The sequence below is a fragment of the Loxodonta africana genome, chromosome 25 (assembly GCF_030014295.1).
Source record: "Loxodonta africana isolate mLoxAfr1 chromosome 25, mLoxAfr1.hap2, whole genome shotgun sequence".
Taxonomy (NCBI): domain Eukaryota; kingdom Metazoa; phylum Chordata; class Mammalia; order Proboscidea; family Elephantidae; genus Loxodonta; species Loxodonta africana.
In genome coordinates, this window is record NC_087366.1 from 55,603,586 (window position 1) to 55,620,764 (window position 17,179).

General features: G+C 40.7%; 1 protein-coding gene across 3 annotated transcripts in view; it reads right to left on the reverse strand.

Moving 5' to 3' along the window:
- MARK1 (microtubule affinity regulating kinase 1) overlaps window positions 1–17,179 on the reverse strand; it is a 150,164-nt gene that overhangs the window by 26,435 nt on the left and 106,550 nt on the right. For all 3 annotated transcript variants that reach the window (XM_023538706.2, XM_023538704.2, XM_010599421.3), the window contains exons 8-11: window positions 14,641–14,877; window positions 14,430–14,549; window positions 2,954–3,053; window positions 1,793–1,905 (exon numbers count right to left, since the gene is read on the reverse strand). In XM_023538706.2, coding sequence (XP_023394474.2) covers window positions 1,793–1,905; window positions 2,954–3,053; window positions 14,430–14,549; window positions 14,641–14,877 — 570 coding nt within the window. The remainder of the gene's footprint in view (window positions 1–1,792; window positions 1,906–2,953; window positions 3,054–14,429; window positions 14,550–14,640; window positions 14,878–17,179) is intronic.

A 17,179-nucleotide genomic window follows, 5' to 3' on the forward strand; every position in this document is an offset into this window, starting at 1 on the left:
TAAAATGCCACCTTCCTGCTGAAATCCACTCCTTTCCTATCTTGGCAGATGCACATTACATGAGCCACCCTCACTAGAAATCTGAAGGTCTCTCATTTCTAATCTCATTTCTAACAGGTCAGCAGGTACTGTTCTGCCTCTTCCCTATCACCCCTGCCCTTGACCTGGTTTGTTGTAGGTGCTCCCTGTGCAACCCCTAATCAGAGCATATATCAAACTGTACCATATAGCTGGGTGCCTACCTCTCCACCAGACCGAGGGCTCCTCGAAGGCAGGATTCTCTCATCCTTCTTCTCACAGTACTTAGCATATTCCCAGTGCACAGTAAAGCCAAACCCACTGCCGCTGGGTAGACTGCGACTCATGGCAACCCCATGTGTGTCAGAGCAAAATGTGCTCCATACGGTTTTCAGTGGCTCAAGTTTTGGAAGTAGTTCACTAGGGCTTTTTTCTAAAGTGCTTCTGGGTAGACTCAAACCTCCAACCTTTTGGTTAGCAGCCAAGCACATTAACCATTTGCACACCTCAGAGACTCAAATGTCAGCTCAATGTACTACTTCACTAATTAAAAACAAACAAAAACACCAACCCTGTTCCCGTTGATCCCAACTCATAGCAACCCTACAGGACAGAGCAGAACTGTCTCACGGGATTTCCAAGGAGCGCCTGGTGGATTTGAACTGCTGAACTTTTGGTCAGCAGCCATGCTCTTAGCCACTATGCCACCAGGGCTCCGCTTAACTCATAAAAAAAAAAAAAAATTTTTTTTTTTTTTTAGTTACTTTTAATTATAGATAATCTCAGCCTAGTCTATAAAATGTCTCCTAATTATCAACAAACTGCCAATGGCTCTGTTCTTGAATCCAAAGTTAAACCCATTATCTTGCTTCCCCAAAGAACCATCTGCTCTTATGGTTCGATCACTGTTTGTATATAGTTATTCCCCGAATCCCTGTAACAGAGCCTTATTATAGAATCTTGGAGTCCCTGAGTCATGTAAACAGTTACCATTTGGCTGCTAACCAAAAGGCTGGCTGTTTTGAGTCCACTCAGAGACTCCTCAGAAGAAAGGCCCGGAGATTTGCTTCTGAAAAATCAGACACTGAAAACCCTGTGGAGCGCGGTTCTGCTCCGGCACTCCTGCGGTCCTGCTCCGGCACTCCTGCGGTTGCTGTGAGTCAGAGGCAACTCGATGGCAACTGGCTCCTTACAGGCCCTTATTATAGATCTCTCCTAGCCTCAAGAATTCCAAACCAGATGTACCAATACCACCTGACTCTGCCAGGTGAAATATCACCAAATAACCTTTTCCTGGGTTTCCACCTTGATAAGTCATTTTAAACATACTTTTTATTGCAAATGTAGTCGTTCTCCTTATTTCAGTCACTGTCTTTTCTGTGCACACAGAATAAACAGATTACCTTTGGCAGGGCTGTTGCATCTGGGTGCACAGGTTGTGTACTGCACAACTCCAGGGGATGCACTGTTGAGGATGAGAGTGTGAAAGGCAATCCTTGGCGCTAAGCAAGGCAATAGGTCTTCCACAATAAAATAAATATTATTATAAGAAATTTAAACATCTTGGGATCTAACTTCTTTTGGTACGCAGAAAATGAAATCAGTTCATAATTAACTTCGTGATTTTTGAATTCCAATAAAAAGAATGTTGGGGTCTTGACGTTATTTTTGATACTACAAAGAACAGAATATATTTGCTAACATTATATCTATACTTAGTGGTCACTCAGCACAATAAGAAATTTACATCAATTTAAAAAGAAGAAAAACTTACTTCAGGTGGTTTTCTACCGAGAAGAATATAAGTAGCCATGACTTCATCGTATTTTTGGTTTATTAAGGCATCATTTATCTCATCTCGTACAAAACCCATGGTGATCATGATGTCTAGAAAAAAAAACAAAACAAATTTTTCTGAAGATGGGTTTTATTTTAATAAACAAACCAACAAAACGGGCATGTCTGCAAACACTAGCTATGAAAACTCAGTCCTGAAAAGATAATTCTAATTCTAAAAACTTCTGGGTTATTAAGATACAGATACTGCATAGTCACCGTATGTTCACAGTTTCTCATGCAGAGATCATCTGCACTGCGTGTTCCACACTCATGGACCCATCCCATCTCTATGACCTAGCATGTCCCTGAGCTGGCTTCTTTGTCCAGCCAGAGCCACGGTACATGTTTATCAGTGACACACACAAAATCTCTCTCTTTCTTGTAATGCACCCTCAGCCACTCATTGAGTGGCTCCTTTCTTAATTCTGCTTTCTGATCTGCAGGCAAGCTGTTTCTCCTTTGGAAGGCTTAAATTCCACAGTTGTTTTTTCTGATCAGGTTTATAACACCCTAAAATATTCCTCGCCTTCCACTCTGCCCTCAAGCCAGACAGGGGAACAGTTGAGACGACTCAGAGCTGTGAGCTTCTGATGGCTTTGGGAGGGGTTAGATAAATGAAGAGAAAGGGTTGGAAGCAGAGGGCTGGCTGGACAGGGGCAGGAGCAGAACTAGCTGGGCAAGGAGGGTGGAACCTGTTAAGACAGTGGAGATAGCAAGGAAGGCCAAAGGGTTCCTCACTTTTAATTTTTAACTCAGTTCTTCTAAGTTTCCTATTAAAATCGTGCTCCTTCGCTGGTGCTTCTATCAGTGATATTCTCCTGTGAGGGATCACTGAAAGGAAAGCATACAGTCTACCCACAGAATTCTACTTTTTATATCACTGCTGCCAACAACTCAATTAGTTAGACGTTTGAGGACAAATTAAGGAACATGAAATTTGTAATGTTTAATGCATATTCTGGAAAAGATGGCAATGCAAGTATTTTTCAAATAAAAATCACTTTCTATTTATATTTCTAAAAGCTATTTTGGTAGACTAAAGGACTCTTACTTGCAGCCTAGGGACAGCCACCATTCACAGTATTTAAATACTTACCTATTCTTTTTGTGTCATTGAAATCTGGTTCAGGCTCAGAATATGGTTTTAGTTCTTCCTCTTCATGACCAACATTCATCCATCGATCTTTCATTATTTGCTAGGAAATAAACTCTACATTATGTTTGGTCAATCAGAACATTCAACCACTTACTTTTGCTCTAGTTTAGGAAATGTGAAATGTATTGGTTTGCTCAACAAGAAATCTTGTGACATTTTCAAACTGAAGTTACTGTTTCAGTTTGATTAGCAGGCCAAAAAGAGATGTTGTGCACACTTGGGTATCTTATGACAACTCCTATTGTTAGTCCACTAAAAAAAAAGCCAAACCCGTTGCCATCGAGTTGATCCCAACTCATAGCGACCCTACAGGACAGAGTAGAACTGCCCCCATAGAGTTTCCAAGGAGCGCCTGGTGGATCTGAACTGCCGACTTTTTGCTTAGCAGCCATAGCACTTAACCACTACGCACGCCACCAGGGTATCCTTATTAGTCCACATACTCCCTAAATAAAAATAGTCTGTCTCTCCCGTTCCTTTAAGCAGCATTTTCAAATTTGAAAACCTACTGATTTGAACCTCTGGTTCCATCATATCTTTAAATTTAAGATTAATGAAGAGATTATCCTTTTTTCCTGGTCTGCTACCAAATACATGCCTATTTTTTTAAAAAAAATCACCCCTTACTAAAATATCAGGAAAGGAGAACACAGGGGATGGAAAGCAGGGTTAGTGTGTCAGTAAAGTGGCTCAGAGAACACTGGGGGAGGTGTCAGAACTTAAGCTCGGGCTAGGATAGGTAGGAGGCAGGGTGGAAGTAGGGTGACAGGAATTTACCAGATGCAAGCTGAGGCTGTAGAACAGTCAATTCTGGGATGTTTACAGGCAGCCTACTGGGGGAACTTTAATACACTCATGGTCAGAAAAGCAGAGAACTGAGGACCAGGGACCTTCAGATCTAAGGATAAAATTATGTGTATGACAGAGAACCTGAACTTTTAATATTTAAAGAGAAACATATTTGAATAATGCTGTATGAATTTAGAAAGACTGCTAATTTTCCTTGAACTATGGAATCCCAGGCTTTCAGCTTAAGTACACTCTAGGTGCAGATATATTAGTTCTCTTTTTCCAGATTCTGAGTATTTTTCCATCTCTAAACTTTATTCTCCAATTCTATGAATTAGAAAAATAATTTTCCAGGTACAGATCTTTATGACGCTAACTCTCAACCATCCCGATTACCTTATCCCGATTACTTTCTCCCTCATTACCAATCACTAAAAGACAACAACTCCAGAGCAGATTTCTAACAACGTCTGTAAGAATACTGCTGAGTTGGCTGGGAGGATTTTTCCAAAGGTATCTGTCACATGATACATATTGTAGTTAAAAAAATGCTTATAAATATAATTATGTAGATATTTAGCTCTTAAAAAAAAGATTACTATTAACTGTATTTCTTATAGCCACTTTGAGCAATGGTAATTTAAGTCACATTATCCGGCTAATTTAAATAAAAGTAGACCCAGTAGAAAGAAAACATAATAATGCCACCACGAAGTCCTTAGTGATTATTCATCAATACGGAAAAAGTGCTGGGCACGGTGCACACTAGGAAAAAAAAAGGACAAAGCAGAGCTGCCCTATGATTTTCCCAAAATATTAAGTCCGTTCCTGTTCCTCACCTGACCCCCATCAAAGAGACTGTCTGACAGAAGCCAAGACAAGGATCAGAACACCAGTGTTTGTAGCAGTAAAATCTTATTGGCTGGCAAAATTTCCAAGGATAGAAGGTGAAAACATAAAAATCCTCAGAGAAGATACTGAACCTTAGAGACAGTTAGGCAGTACAGACATCGACATCGATGCCTTACCTGGCTCTAATCCAGCCCACCTGCCCCCTGACATCTTTCCTTATTCATTGCCACAGCTGGATACACAAGCATGGTCACTTAGGCTAACGTGGAGGTAGTGGCTCAGTTAATGCTTGACAAGAAGTGAAAGCCTTTAAACATATATGAAACAACTTCATATCAACCCCCCCACAACACACACCAATACAAACAAGGAATCTAATTACCCTTTTTATCATCACCTATAAACATTACCTTTAAGTGAGAGCTATTTGGATGTTTGCTGCTATTATTGTGACGAACAAGGCTAAGCAAAGAAGAAAAACAACAGATGTAAGACCGACACAAATCCAAGACCAGACAGGCTCTGCCTCTTCAAAGTAACCCAAATGGAGTCCTTAGTACTGCTTTTGAATTTAAGATTACAAGTTTATGAGTGTGAAAATAATGACTAATGGAATGAGATATATGTGCAGTGGAAACCTCAGTGAGCGAAAGGTTAGATTCAGGAAGAGTAACTAAGGGTTGACCAAGCAGAGGAACTGGGAGGATGAGCTAGCCAGGCAGATGGGGCGGCAGGTGTACAGAGCCCCAGGGGCAGAAACGGCAGGGCGTGTTCAGGGACCACAGAGCTCAGTCTGACCGGAGTGCAGGGTCTAAGATGGCAAGTGGAGCAAGGGGAGGCTGGAAAGTGACTAGGGAAAAAATCATGACGTTTCTCTGCATCATGCTACGGGCTATCTCTGAAGGCTGTGATTACGAAAAACACCTCTGAACAGTGTGTGAAGAGTGGGCTGAAGGAGCTCAAGACTGGAGGTAGAGGAACCAATCCAGAGGCTTTAGCTAGAATCTAAGAGAGAGATGATACCTGAATTAAAGCAGTGACAATGGCAATGGAAAAACGAGACACTGGCAACACGTGGCAGTTAAAAATCAACAAGACTTGGTGACTGGGTATGGGAGAAGCGGTGAAAACAGGGAGAAATTGAAGAGGGCTCCCAGGCTTCTGGTTTAGACAACTGAATGGAGGCTGGTACATTCACCAAGACACCAAACTCAGGATGAGAAGTAAGACTGGGTTGGGAAAACAGAGCTCAGCTTTTGAAAGACTGAGTCTCAGGTGCTACTGGATATCTAAAAGGACATGCTTAGTAAACCCTCTGATACCTTATTCTGAAGCTTAAGAGAAATCTGGGCTGGAGATCGAGATTTGGGAACCATCAGCCTACAGAAGATGACAGAAGATGGGAGTGGATGGGGCTCTCCAGGAAGGATGAACAGAACGAGAAGAGAAGAGGGTCCAGAGGAGAGCCTCAAGGAATGCCACTTTTAAGGGTTAGAAAGGGAAGTAATTCAAAAACGAAATGAAGGAGAAAAATCTAGATTCTATGACACGGAAGACAAGGCAAGAGTTTTCCAAAGAGGAGGAAGTGGTCTCCCGTCAAATACTGCCAAAGGCTTAAATAAGATGGCAACAAAAAAAAATAACCCACTGGGTTTAGCAAAAAAGTTGAGGTGACCCTCCTGAGGGCAGCTGCATGGAGTGGTGGTAATGGGAGCCAGAGGTCAAAGCAGGCAGTGAAATGAGAAGGTGAGGAACTGGTGATGGTAAGTCGTGACGACTGTCAAGACGCTTGGCTGGAAAGGAGGGAGTGAGAAGACAGTACCGGAAGGGGATTGTGGGGTTGAAGGATGCTTTTTTTTTTAATGGAAGATATTTAAGTATGTGTAAAGCTGAGGGAAAGGAGTCAGTAGAGAGGAGAGATGAAGACCACAACAGAGAGAAAGCTCAGCCAAGGGGTGAGGTGCTGGGAAGGTGGGCAGGTACTACATCCAGGGCAGGAATGAATGGGTAAGTTTCCTACAACAGAGAAGACACTTGTTGGCTGTGACAAGGGGAAGCAGGAAGAGAAGGGCAGGGTCCACGCAGGGATTTTACGGGTAGAGGAGTGGGAAGTAAAGAGAGTTCCTGACCATTGGTTTCTGTTTCCTCAATGTTTCCCCAGTGGAGGATCTGTCTGGAATGTTTCCCCCCATTTTTTCTACCTATAGGGTCACTATGACGTGGAATCAATGACAATGGGTTTGGTTTGTTTTTGGTTTACATTTCTTTTTATCTGATAAAGACCACAGAAATCTGTTCCCCTAGTGCTATGCTCCTTAGAAGCAAGGATGGCAAGACTACGTCTCACATACTTTGGACATGTTATCAGAAGGGACCAATCCCTGGAGGAAGGCATCATACTTGGTAGAGAGTCAGCGAAAAAGAGGAAGACCCTCAACAAGATGAACTTACACAGTGGCTGCAACAATGGGCTCAAGCGTAACAACAATTGTGAGGATGGCACAGGACCAGGCAGTCTTTCGTTCTGTGGTACGCAGGGTCACAAACAGCACCTAACAACAGTGCTATTCTCTTTCATGGCACCCTGATATTTGCTTACAATGCAACTTATTATTATGTAATTATTTCGTGTTTGCTTGCTAATTATCTATTTCCACTACTAGATCACAAACACCAACAGAGAAGATTCATGTCTGATTTTTCGACATTACATATACAGCACCCAAAGTATCCAAAACACAGGTGCTCAACACATATTTGTAGACGAATGAATACAACCTCTCGTCTGAATCACTCAGTCTGTCCTCCGTTCCCAGGGAATTCTGTTTACGTCCTATTATCACTGGTATCATGCTCTGCTTTTTTATAGCTAGTTGCATCTGGGTCTACTTCCTCCACTGTACTTAAAATCCCGAGGACAAGGACTATGCTCGCACTATCTCTCAGCACAAATGCTTATTGTTTTTGAACGCAGCAGTGTTTTAGAACAAGGCTGCTACAGGAGGCCTGGGTAAGCGAGGGTGCAGAGAACAGACTGGCAGCAAGAAGATACCTTAGGAAGTTGTTGAAAGTATCCAGGACACAGATAACACAGGGCTGAACTAAGCTAACATGGAAGAAAGAAAAACTACAGAAGCCGATTCTACAGCACCTGATGACAAAATTCACTTTCAGAGTGAAGGAAAGGATGGATCCCAAGAGAGTCCTGAGGATTTTAACTCAGAGGCCTGGCAGAGTGGGGTTTCTAAGAGTTAAGTAAGACGCATAGGAGTAATAGCAGCCCTGGTGACACAGTGGGTAAGAGCTCGGCTGCTAACCAAAAGGTCTGCAGTTTGAATCCACCAGATGCTCACTGGGGCGGTTCTCCTCTGTCCTGTAGGGTTGTTACGAGTCAGAATTGACTCGATGGCAATGGGTTTAATAGCAGATTTGATAGTTGAAAGATAAGCAAAAGTAAAATAATTCAAATTTTCTCCTGTTTCTCAATTAAATTGTGTTTATTTGGGGGTAATTTCCTATCGATGCTGTATCTATCCATATCAAGATAAAAATTAGTGTGTGCGCACACGCGTGCACATAGCAAGCCCTTAAGAGGTCAATTATTTAGGGGAAATAAGATTTACTCATGCAACCTACGAATGGAACACACAATAACGTGAACTATCCAAAACCGTGCTACTGACAGTGAGCGATGGCAAAGACAAAAAGAATAACTTGTGGTGTGTCTGGGGTTTTCAGGGAAGAAATCATAAGGAAGTAGGATCTGAACTAACCCTTGAAAGGTCAGTGCTATTTAAAAAAAAAAAAAATGTTTTTTTTTTTTTTTTTTTTTGTGTGGAAAAACCAGGGTAGATGGATGTGAGGAGGGATTCGTGAAGAAGCTCTCTTCTTTGATTTGGAACAAAGATAACATGCAATGAAGAATGGAAGGTGTCTTCATAGGGTGAACTTCATCTGCCAGGCAATGGAGAAGAGCCATATTTTATTAAACAAGAAAGATAAGCAATATTTTAAAAACAGCACTGGGAAAGAAACAATACAAGGACACATAGAAGGACACTCACTTTGCTAGTCCTTGCACGAACTTAGTTTTGAGGCAAGGCTGAGCCGGGGAGGGCGGAGAAAGGCAGCGATAAGGGAAGGCAACGGGGCTTTACCTAGAGAATGAACTCACGCTTACTTTCCCTTTCTATTATCCTCACCATTAAAAATCAGGGCTCCTTGACATTAATCTTACATCTGCCAACCACCAAGAAGTGTCTACTTAACAAAGTCTGTTTCACAACAGTTGAATTTCAAAACAGAATAAAAATACTGTGAAGAAAGTTTGACTAAAGGAAAATATTTCTTCTCAGAATGGAAGGTAAAGGTTAAAAGGAAGATGATCTGCTTAACACTGGGAATAATACACTTTATACTTAGGTGCTAGGAGTCAGAATTCACTTGATGGCAATGGGTTTGATTTGGTTTATACCCAGGTGCACATTAAAAAATCAACTTTAGGAAAGACAGATACAAAGAAACTTTTCTTACATGATTTCAACCTTTGTAAAGTATACCAAATACTCCTGAATCTGTACCTAGAAATTTCTCATTTAAAAAAAGCTATTATGACAAGAGATAAGTGGTAACTCTGGTGAAGGGTAAGACCGTACTCGATACTGGGGAACCCAGAACAACTTGTACAAGGCAAGGGCACGGAAGCTCCGCAGACACGTCCGAACTCCCTGAGGGACCAAACTGCTGGGCTGAGGGCTGTAGGGACCATGGTTTCCAGGAACATCCAGCTCAATTGGCATAACATGGTTTATAAAGAAAACGTTCTACATTCTGCTTAGGTGAGTAGCATCTGGGGTCAACTAACATACTCCACTAGTCTCATCCCTTCGGGGAGCAAGGGAGAACGAAGAAAACTAATGATACAAAGGAAAGATTACTCCAAAGGACTAATGAACCACATCTACCATGGTCTCCACCAGACTGAGTTCAGTACAACTAGATGGTGCCCGGATACCACCACTGACTGCTCTGACAGGGATCACAACAGAGGGTCCTGGACAGAGCTAGAGAAAAATGTAGAACAAAATCCTAATTCACAAGAAAAAGACCTGACTTACTGGCCTGACAGAGACTGGAGAAATCCTGAGAGTATGGCCCCCGGACACCCTTTTAGCTCAGTAATGAAGTCACTCCTGAGGTTCCCTCTTCATCCAAAGATTAGACAGGCCCATAAAACAAAACAAAACTAAAGGGGCAAACCAAACTTGCTGCCGTTGAGTGGATTCTGACTATAGCAACCGTACAGGACAGAGTAGAACTGCCCCATAGAGTTTCCAAGGAGTGCCTGGTGGATTCGACTTGAAAAGAATTATATAACTGCTTGTTTAAATCTACAAACATATGACAAGCAAGTAAACTGTGAAACTAATTTCATTAATTTTATTTTCATGAGGGAGGATAAATAAGGCATTTACCTCACAAGGCTTCAAGAAACACTTATGTACATAAAACACACAGTCCTATTTGAAAAGCAACAGGAAGGTGTAGAAGTTAAATAAAAAGTTTAGTATGACAACAAGCCCACACACGAGATTCTCAAAATCAATTTTCAGTATTAACAAATATATGGAAAAGAAAGATCAGCAATTTTTGCTGGTCCTCATCAGCAATTTTTGATTCTCAAGTAACAGTGAAAACGAATACAGAGTTCCATTTTTTTTTAAGAGGGGAAATATTTCCTATGAAAATCTACAAAGCTGATTCAAATCTATAATGTTACTAATAGACTCGTTTAAACAAGTAGTTAAACAAAGTTCATAAATGAATGACACAGTTAACCTTTAAAAATGATCAGCTTGACTGCTAATAAAAGAAACAAATTAAAACAACTGCAGTAAGTTGTATTACAACCATAAAGGTATCAGATACTAAAAATTATTAGAGCCAACACTGAATCAAGCTGCAGAGAATAGGGACATTCAAACACCTTAGGTCACACACAATCTTTTGGCAGTGAAAGAAAGAAGCTTTAAGGTTCTTAATAGCCACTGACCCAGTGATTCCACTCTGGAAAATTTATCCATGCACATATATTCCAAAGAGAAAAAAAAAAGTATGCCACGTTGTTTTCAGTAAAAATTATGGGAACAACTCAAATGTGTGATAAACATGGAATTGTTAATTATGACACATAACCTAATAGCTACGAAAAACTTTTAAGAAAAAAAAAGAATAAAAAATATGAAAACATTACTGCTGTAGAAAAATTTATGCTTACACCCTTATGGGGTAAAGAATCTAGTTTTACCCCAAGTAAGGAGACCTTTGTCTTTGGCTCTGGAGAAACCACCCTTGGGTAACTGGGGTGTCTTGGTCTGGGACTTCCAGGCCACACTAGAGGGTCTGTGCTGGCAAGTGGAGGCTGGCCAGATCGGGAAAGACTGACCTGGGATGCCAATATCACCTAGTGTCAGGAAACATGATTTAGTCTCTTATGCAGTACTGGCTGATAAAAAGCCCAGAACACGAAGGATCAGAGGGCTTCCTGGTTAGCAAGAACTTCTGCTCTTGAAAGGGCAGTGGATTCCTTGATACACGGAAGCTTCGGGTTGGAAATCTTCCAGACCACGCACTATGAGTCTCTTTGCTTCTATCCTTTCTAGCTATAATAAGTCTGTAGTCTTAACTGTGGTTTACTCTTGTGAACTCTGAGTCGTCCAAGCGAATGAGTGAACCTAAAGGGGTAGTAGGAGCCAACAGGTCAGGCCAGAAAGTAAGGGTGTCCGTGTGCACTCCTGAGCTTGCGGCTGGCATCCTGAGAAGGTGGCGGGAAACCAGCCCCTAATTTGTAGCTCGCAGGTCAAAAGGTTGGGGTGCCGTGTGGCTTCCCCCAACACTCAGCTGGTGTCTGCCTATTTGGCAGTCAAAAGGATGGTGTCCTTTTCACCTGAGACCTCTGACCTAGGTCTGGGTGGCTAAGGTCAGAAAGAGAAAGAGAGAGAGTGCCTCGGGGGCAGGTGGAGACAAGGACAGAGAGTGGGATTGTGAGGACTGGATTCGTGTTGATTCATACTGTGCAACCCTGAAGATGAGTTTTTTTGAAAATAGTAGGATACTTTGCTATAGAGCTGATAATAAAGATGAAGTTGGTATGAAAAATAAAAAAGAAGACTATGTAATATAATTTTCAAAGTCACTGCTATTTTAAGGGGAGTTTCCTAAGGTTGGAGCCCTACGGGGGCAGTGGTTAAGAGCTTCGCTGCTAACCAAAGGTGGGCAGTCTGAATCCACCAGCCACTCCTTGTACACCTTATGGGCAGCTCTACTCTGTCCTATAGAGTCGCTGTGAGTTGGAATCAACTGGACGACAATGGATTTGTTTTTTTGTTGTTTTTTTTTCTCCCCTATGGTTTAGCTTAAGAAATCTTTTTTTATGTATCAGGTTTCTCTGAAAAGTTACTTTTGGGAACTGTGAAGTAGACCAGCCTTTGTAGAATGACACCTGCAATATCAGAATATTTACAACATGAACTCATGGTTCCACAGATGACAAACTAAGTTTAGCTAATGTGAACAGGAGGTTTGAGATTATATTCAAATACATCAAGATGAGCTTCTGATGACCAAATGTCTTCATAGTAATAACCTGGGTTTTAAATTCAACTCAAAGAACTAACTCAATGCTAAGGATGAAAGACTTAAGTATCTGGTTACTATAAATTAATCACCTTTAAGACACTAAGTATGTCTTATTGATTGCCCAAAGAGATTGGTAACACTTATTCCCCAAAATAATTTTTGTTTCTTCTTTTTACTCTGCTCATTTGCTTAGCTGATGCTTCAACTCTTGGCATTTTATTAAGTGACATCACGTAAGGTGGGTTCCTATGATAAAAGTGGGTCATGAAGTAGGATTAAGAGAGACTTATGTCCCCATAAAATTTCAGAAGTGACAGGGGAGTCAACAGTTGAACTTTTTAGCTATTTCACATCATGTTCTATGAATGATGGTTGAAAGAAAGCGTAGAAAAGCCATGATGTGGAAGTAGGTTTGTCCACTGCACAAGTTCTCCATGAAAACACTAACATCCCTTCCCCACCTCCCCCGCCAAAGAAAAAACACAAAAGTCAGAGGAAGGAATTAATCACGCTTAAATTAAGTCTCTCTAACAAAAAAGTCGAATAATTGATCCACTAACATAAAGCTCGTAAAATAATTTCCCAGTGGAAGTCACCATCCCTTAACTTCCATCAAACATACTTTATCTTTTTGTGAGAAATACGTTTGTGGACATAAAACTACAAAGCCCCACCTAACCTGAGAGCTCTGCACACAGGGATGGTTCCCTATGAGGCTGTCTCCTAGCCAGCCTAGAGTCAGTGCCAGAAAGCCCCACTGCTACACTATAAAACGACAGTCTAACTGAGGTTAGTTCTCTGCATTTTCTACCCTTCTACTGAGGCAAATAAAGAAAGACAAACAAGCACTACTGAACAACACATGCTGAATTTCTGAAATTATTTTACTACGTACTAAGATACCATTCTCAAAGACAGATGAACCACATACAAGGAATAAGCTGTTCTAACTTTAGAGTCAGAAGGGAAAACGAATAGACATTTGGGCTCTGTGACCCTCTAATCAAATGTGGCTGTAAGCTACCTGGTACATCTGCGACGGTCTCTACTATTAAAAATAACCACATAAATGAAATGTCTGGAGGCAACACGACAGCGTGTGAAGAAGTGAAAGGTCTGTTTCCAACATTTTCTATTTAAATATCTGTAAATATTCTGTACTGGTGTGGAGAGGTTTCTATTTGTTTTTTAAATACTGGTTACTAATTTCAGACACAGACATTAAGTATTCATTGGATTAGAATTTTCACTCTCTTCCATTATCCTTGAAATATTTATTGAGTATCTACTAAGCACAAAGTTTCCATTTTGGGCCAAAGGATTTCTGAGAGAGGTTAAGTTTTCCTCCTTTTCCAACCAAAAGTCAATTTTATCTCTATTTTTATGTCGTTGTTTTATGTTCAATACTTCACTGCAGGACCAAGAAGAAACAATAGTCTTTAGAGGAACCTGTGGCAATTTCTGAGTAATGACTCAGGCCATTTTCCCGAGCTCTAAACAAAAGAGGAATCAGGTGATTTAATAGTTTTCCTAAAAATCACTGGGGAAAAAAATATTAGAAATGCTCTTCAGTTCCTGGAATGTTTTAATGGTTAAATATGCTGGAGTACAAAAAATTACTTACTTCCCTACCACCACCAACTGCTCTGACGTGGATCACAATAGAGGGTCCCGGACAGAGCGGGAGAAAAATGTAGAACAAAATCCAAATTCACAAAAAAAGACCAGACTTACTGGTCTGACAGAGACTGGAGGGGTCCCCAAGACTATGGCCCCCAGATACCTGCTAACTCAGAACTGTACCCCTTCCCCAAGTCCACATTTCAGCCCAAAATTAGACAGGCCTATAAAACAAACCATAACACACTTGAGGAACCTGGTTCTTAGTGCAATCAAGTATACGAGACCAAATGGGCAACACCTGCCCAAAAGTAAAGACGAGAAGGCAGGAAGGGACAAGAAAACTGGACACGGGGATCCCAGGGTGGAAAGACAGAGGGGGAGAGGGCTGACACCTTGTCAGGAATTGCAAGCAATGTTACAAAACGGTTTGTGTATAAATTTTTGAATGAAAAACTAATTTGCACTGTAAACTTTCACCTAAAGCACAATAAAATTAAAAAAAAAACAAACTTACTTCCAAGCTGCCTCTCTTTATTGGATTCAATACTAATAACTTCTTCAGAAGATTTTCGCAGTCTGTGGACATATAGAAGGGAATACGGTATTTCCCTCGTAAGACTCGCTCCCGCAGTTCCTTACAAAAGCAGAACAAAGCACTTACAACTGGCTTTTCCAATGATCACGTTTGAGGATAAAAACAAAATAACATAGAATTTAGCTGATACCTTTAAATTCTGGCCATCAAATGGCAAGGAGCCACTGACCAGTGTATAGAGAATGACTCCGAGGCTCCACACATCCACCTCAGGCCCGTCGTACTTCTTGCCTTGGAAAAGCTCCGGAGCAGCATAGGGCGGGCTTCCACAAAACGTGTCCAATTTGTTCCCAACTGTAAATTCATTACTAAAACCAAAGTCAGCAATTTTAATATTCATATCAGCATCAAGGAGAAGGTTTTCAGCCTAAGAGGAAAATCACAAAAAGGACAATGTAAAAAGCCTACGTACAATAAAAATTCTCGTTTAATTATTTCAGATCACAAACATATGTTTCTTCCCTCTCATTTAAAAACATGGTATCAAATTTCAGAAGCCCAGCACGGTACTGCACCGTGTAACTGCAAAGAATTACATCTACAAAAGACTGAATTTTAAAGCTAAAAAGGGAAGATTCTCATTTACATAAACATATGTATCTGTTTAAGTCAGGTTATTTAAAATTCTCCACCCCCCCAAGGTTATTTCAAACCCATTTCCCCCCATGGTAAGAAACACCCTGGAACGGTACTTTAATGTGACCTATTCTGAAGACTTAAGTCACCATAACACTGATCCATCTTGGACTTAAACCAAGAAGTTTACCAAAAAAGTTCTATTTTAATAAGGGATCATCGGTGAATACAAGGTTCAAGAGTATATCTATAATAACTGCCATTCAGGTGGTCTACCGCTACTGAATTCATTTCTTTGTCCTCCCTTGTAGAATGCCACCTCAACAGAGTACTGTTCTCTCAGTAAAACAAAACGATACAGGTTCCACTTGATTTACTGTCTATTTTAAATTTCCTTTTGTTATTCTAAAACTAGACTCTTTCCTAGAAGTACGATACGGTATAAAGCAGTGATTTTTTTCCCAACACATTTTCAGATGCTGGTTTTCCTAAATCTTAAGAGTCGCTCAAAGAAAAAAATTTAAATGTGCCTTTTGAAAATGTAAGTGATTCAACAAAGGATTTGTTTTTGCATGTTTTATTTCAAATTCTATGTCGTAAGCCATAGATAAAAGTTACAGGTTACTTTGTAGATGTTTTATCAGGTCCTCTAAAAATAATAAAAGTTGCCTAAAATGAAAGTCTGAGCTCTACATCATTAAAGGGTCCACAGCAGGCATCAGAGCCAGGCACTCTGCCCACATCCACTCCCTCCTCTTTTTCTTTTTAAAGATATACTAGCTTGGAATCCCCCTACATGCATGCAAAAACTGTACAATGAATAAGGAAGACGGAAGAAGAACTGACGCCTTTGAATTACAGTGTTGGCGAAGAATATTGAATATACCACGGAATGCCAGAAGAATGAACAAATCTGTCTTGGAATAAGTACAGCCGGAATGCTCCTTAGGAGCAAGGATGGCAAGGCTTCATCTCACATACTTTGGACATGTTATCAGGAGGGACCGGTCCCTGGAGAAGGACATCATGCTTGGGAAAGTAGAGGGTCAGTGAAAAAGAAGACCCTCAATAAGAGGGATGGACACAGCAGCTGAAACAATGGGCTCAAGCATAACAACGAACATGAGGATGGCACAGAGCCAGGCTGTGTTTCACTCTGTCGTATAAAGAGTCTCTATGAGTCGGAACTGACCTGATGGCAGCTAACAACAATAACAAGCTTGGAATATTTGTTTTTGTTGCATTTGGAAAATGGAGACACACCTGGCACCCAAGAATATGCAATCGAGAATGTGTTATCATTTATGACATATTCTAAAAATAAATCAATTTCAGAGATTTATTTAGATCGGAACATTTATGGACTGTCTGACAAAATCGGGTTATTCTGATGTTCTGATTTAAAGGTCCAGTCATTGTAAATTTCCAAGTCCATCTGTGGGCAAGATGAACTTTTCTCAGTCTATCTAAAGAAATCTGGATGGTTATTATAATAGCTGGCTGCCTCAGAAGAGGAGAGACAGAGGAGGTTTCGAGGTCTCCTTTCAGGGGTGTACAGAAAAACTCCCTCCTCTGGACTGGAGGAAAAACACAGGGTGGTGAACGTGATCTTCTGCCATGTTCATTTCCATGGCATTACATGATTGCTTTTCCCTGTAAGAAATGAGATGATAAACTGGGAGTCAAGCATACAGGCAAGGGAACCGCCCTCTTCTTTCTGAGTGAAAAAACTGAGAAACAGGAAATTTGGAGCAGTAGAAAATCTGTAAACTCAGAAAGAGACAAAATATAAGACTAGACTTCTGACAACACCACTGGCAAGGTTTCCCCAGGTAAGCCAGGGTGGTCTAACACCAGAAAACCTGTTGCTGAAGGTCAGCAAGTCAACAAATTAAAAGAGAAAAACCATTATGATAATTTCAGGAAATGCAGAAAAGAATCTGATGAAGTTTCTGCACTCAATCAAGATTAAAAAAAAAAAAGAAAAACTCTTAGTAACCCAGGAATAGAAGGGTAATTCTTCAGTCTGATAAAGAGTAATTACCCAATCTTACACTAAACATTATGCCCAACAGAAAACTCTCTTTAAACCA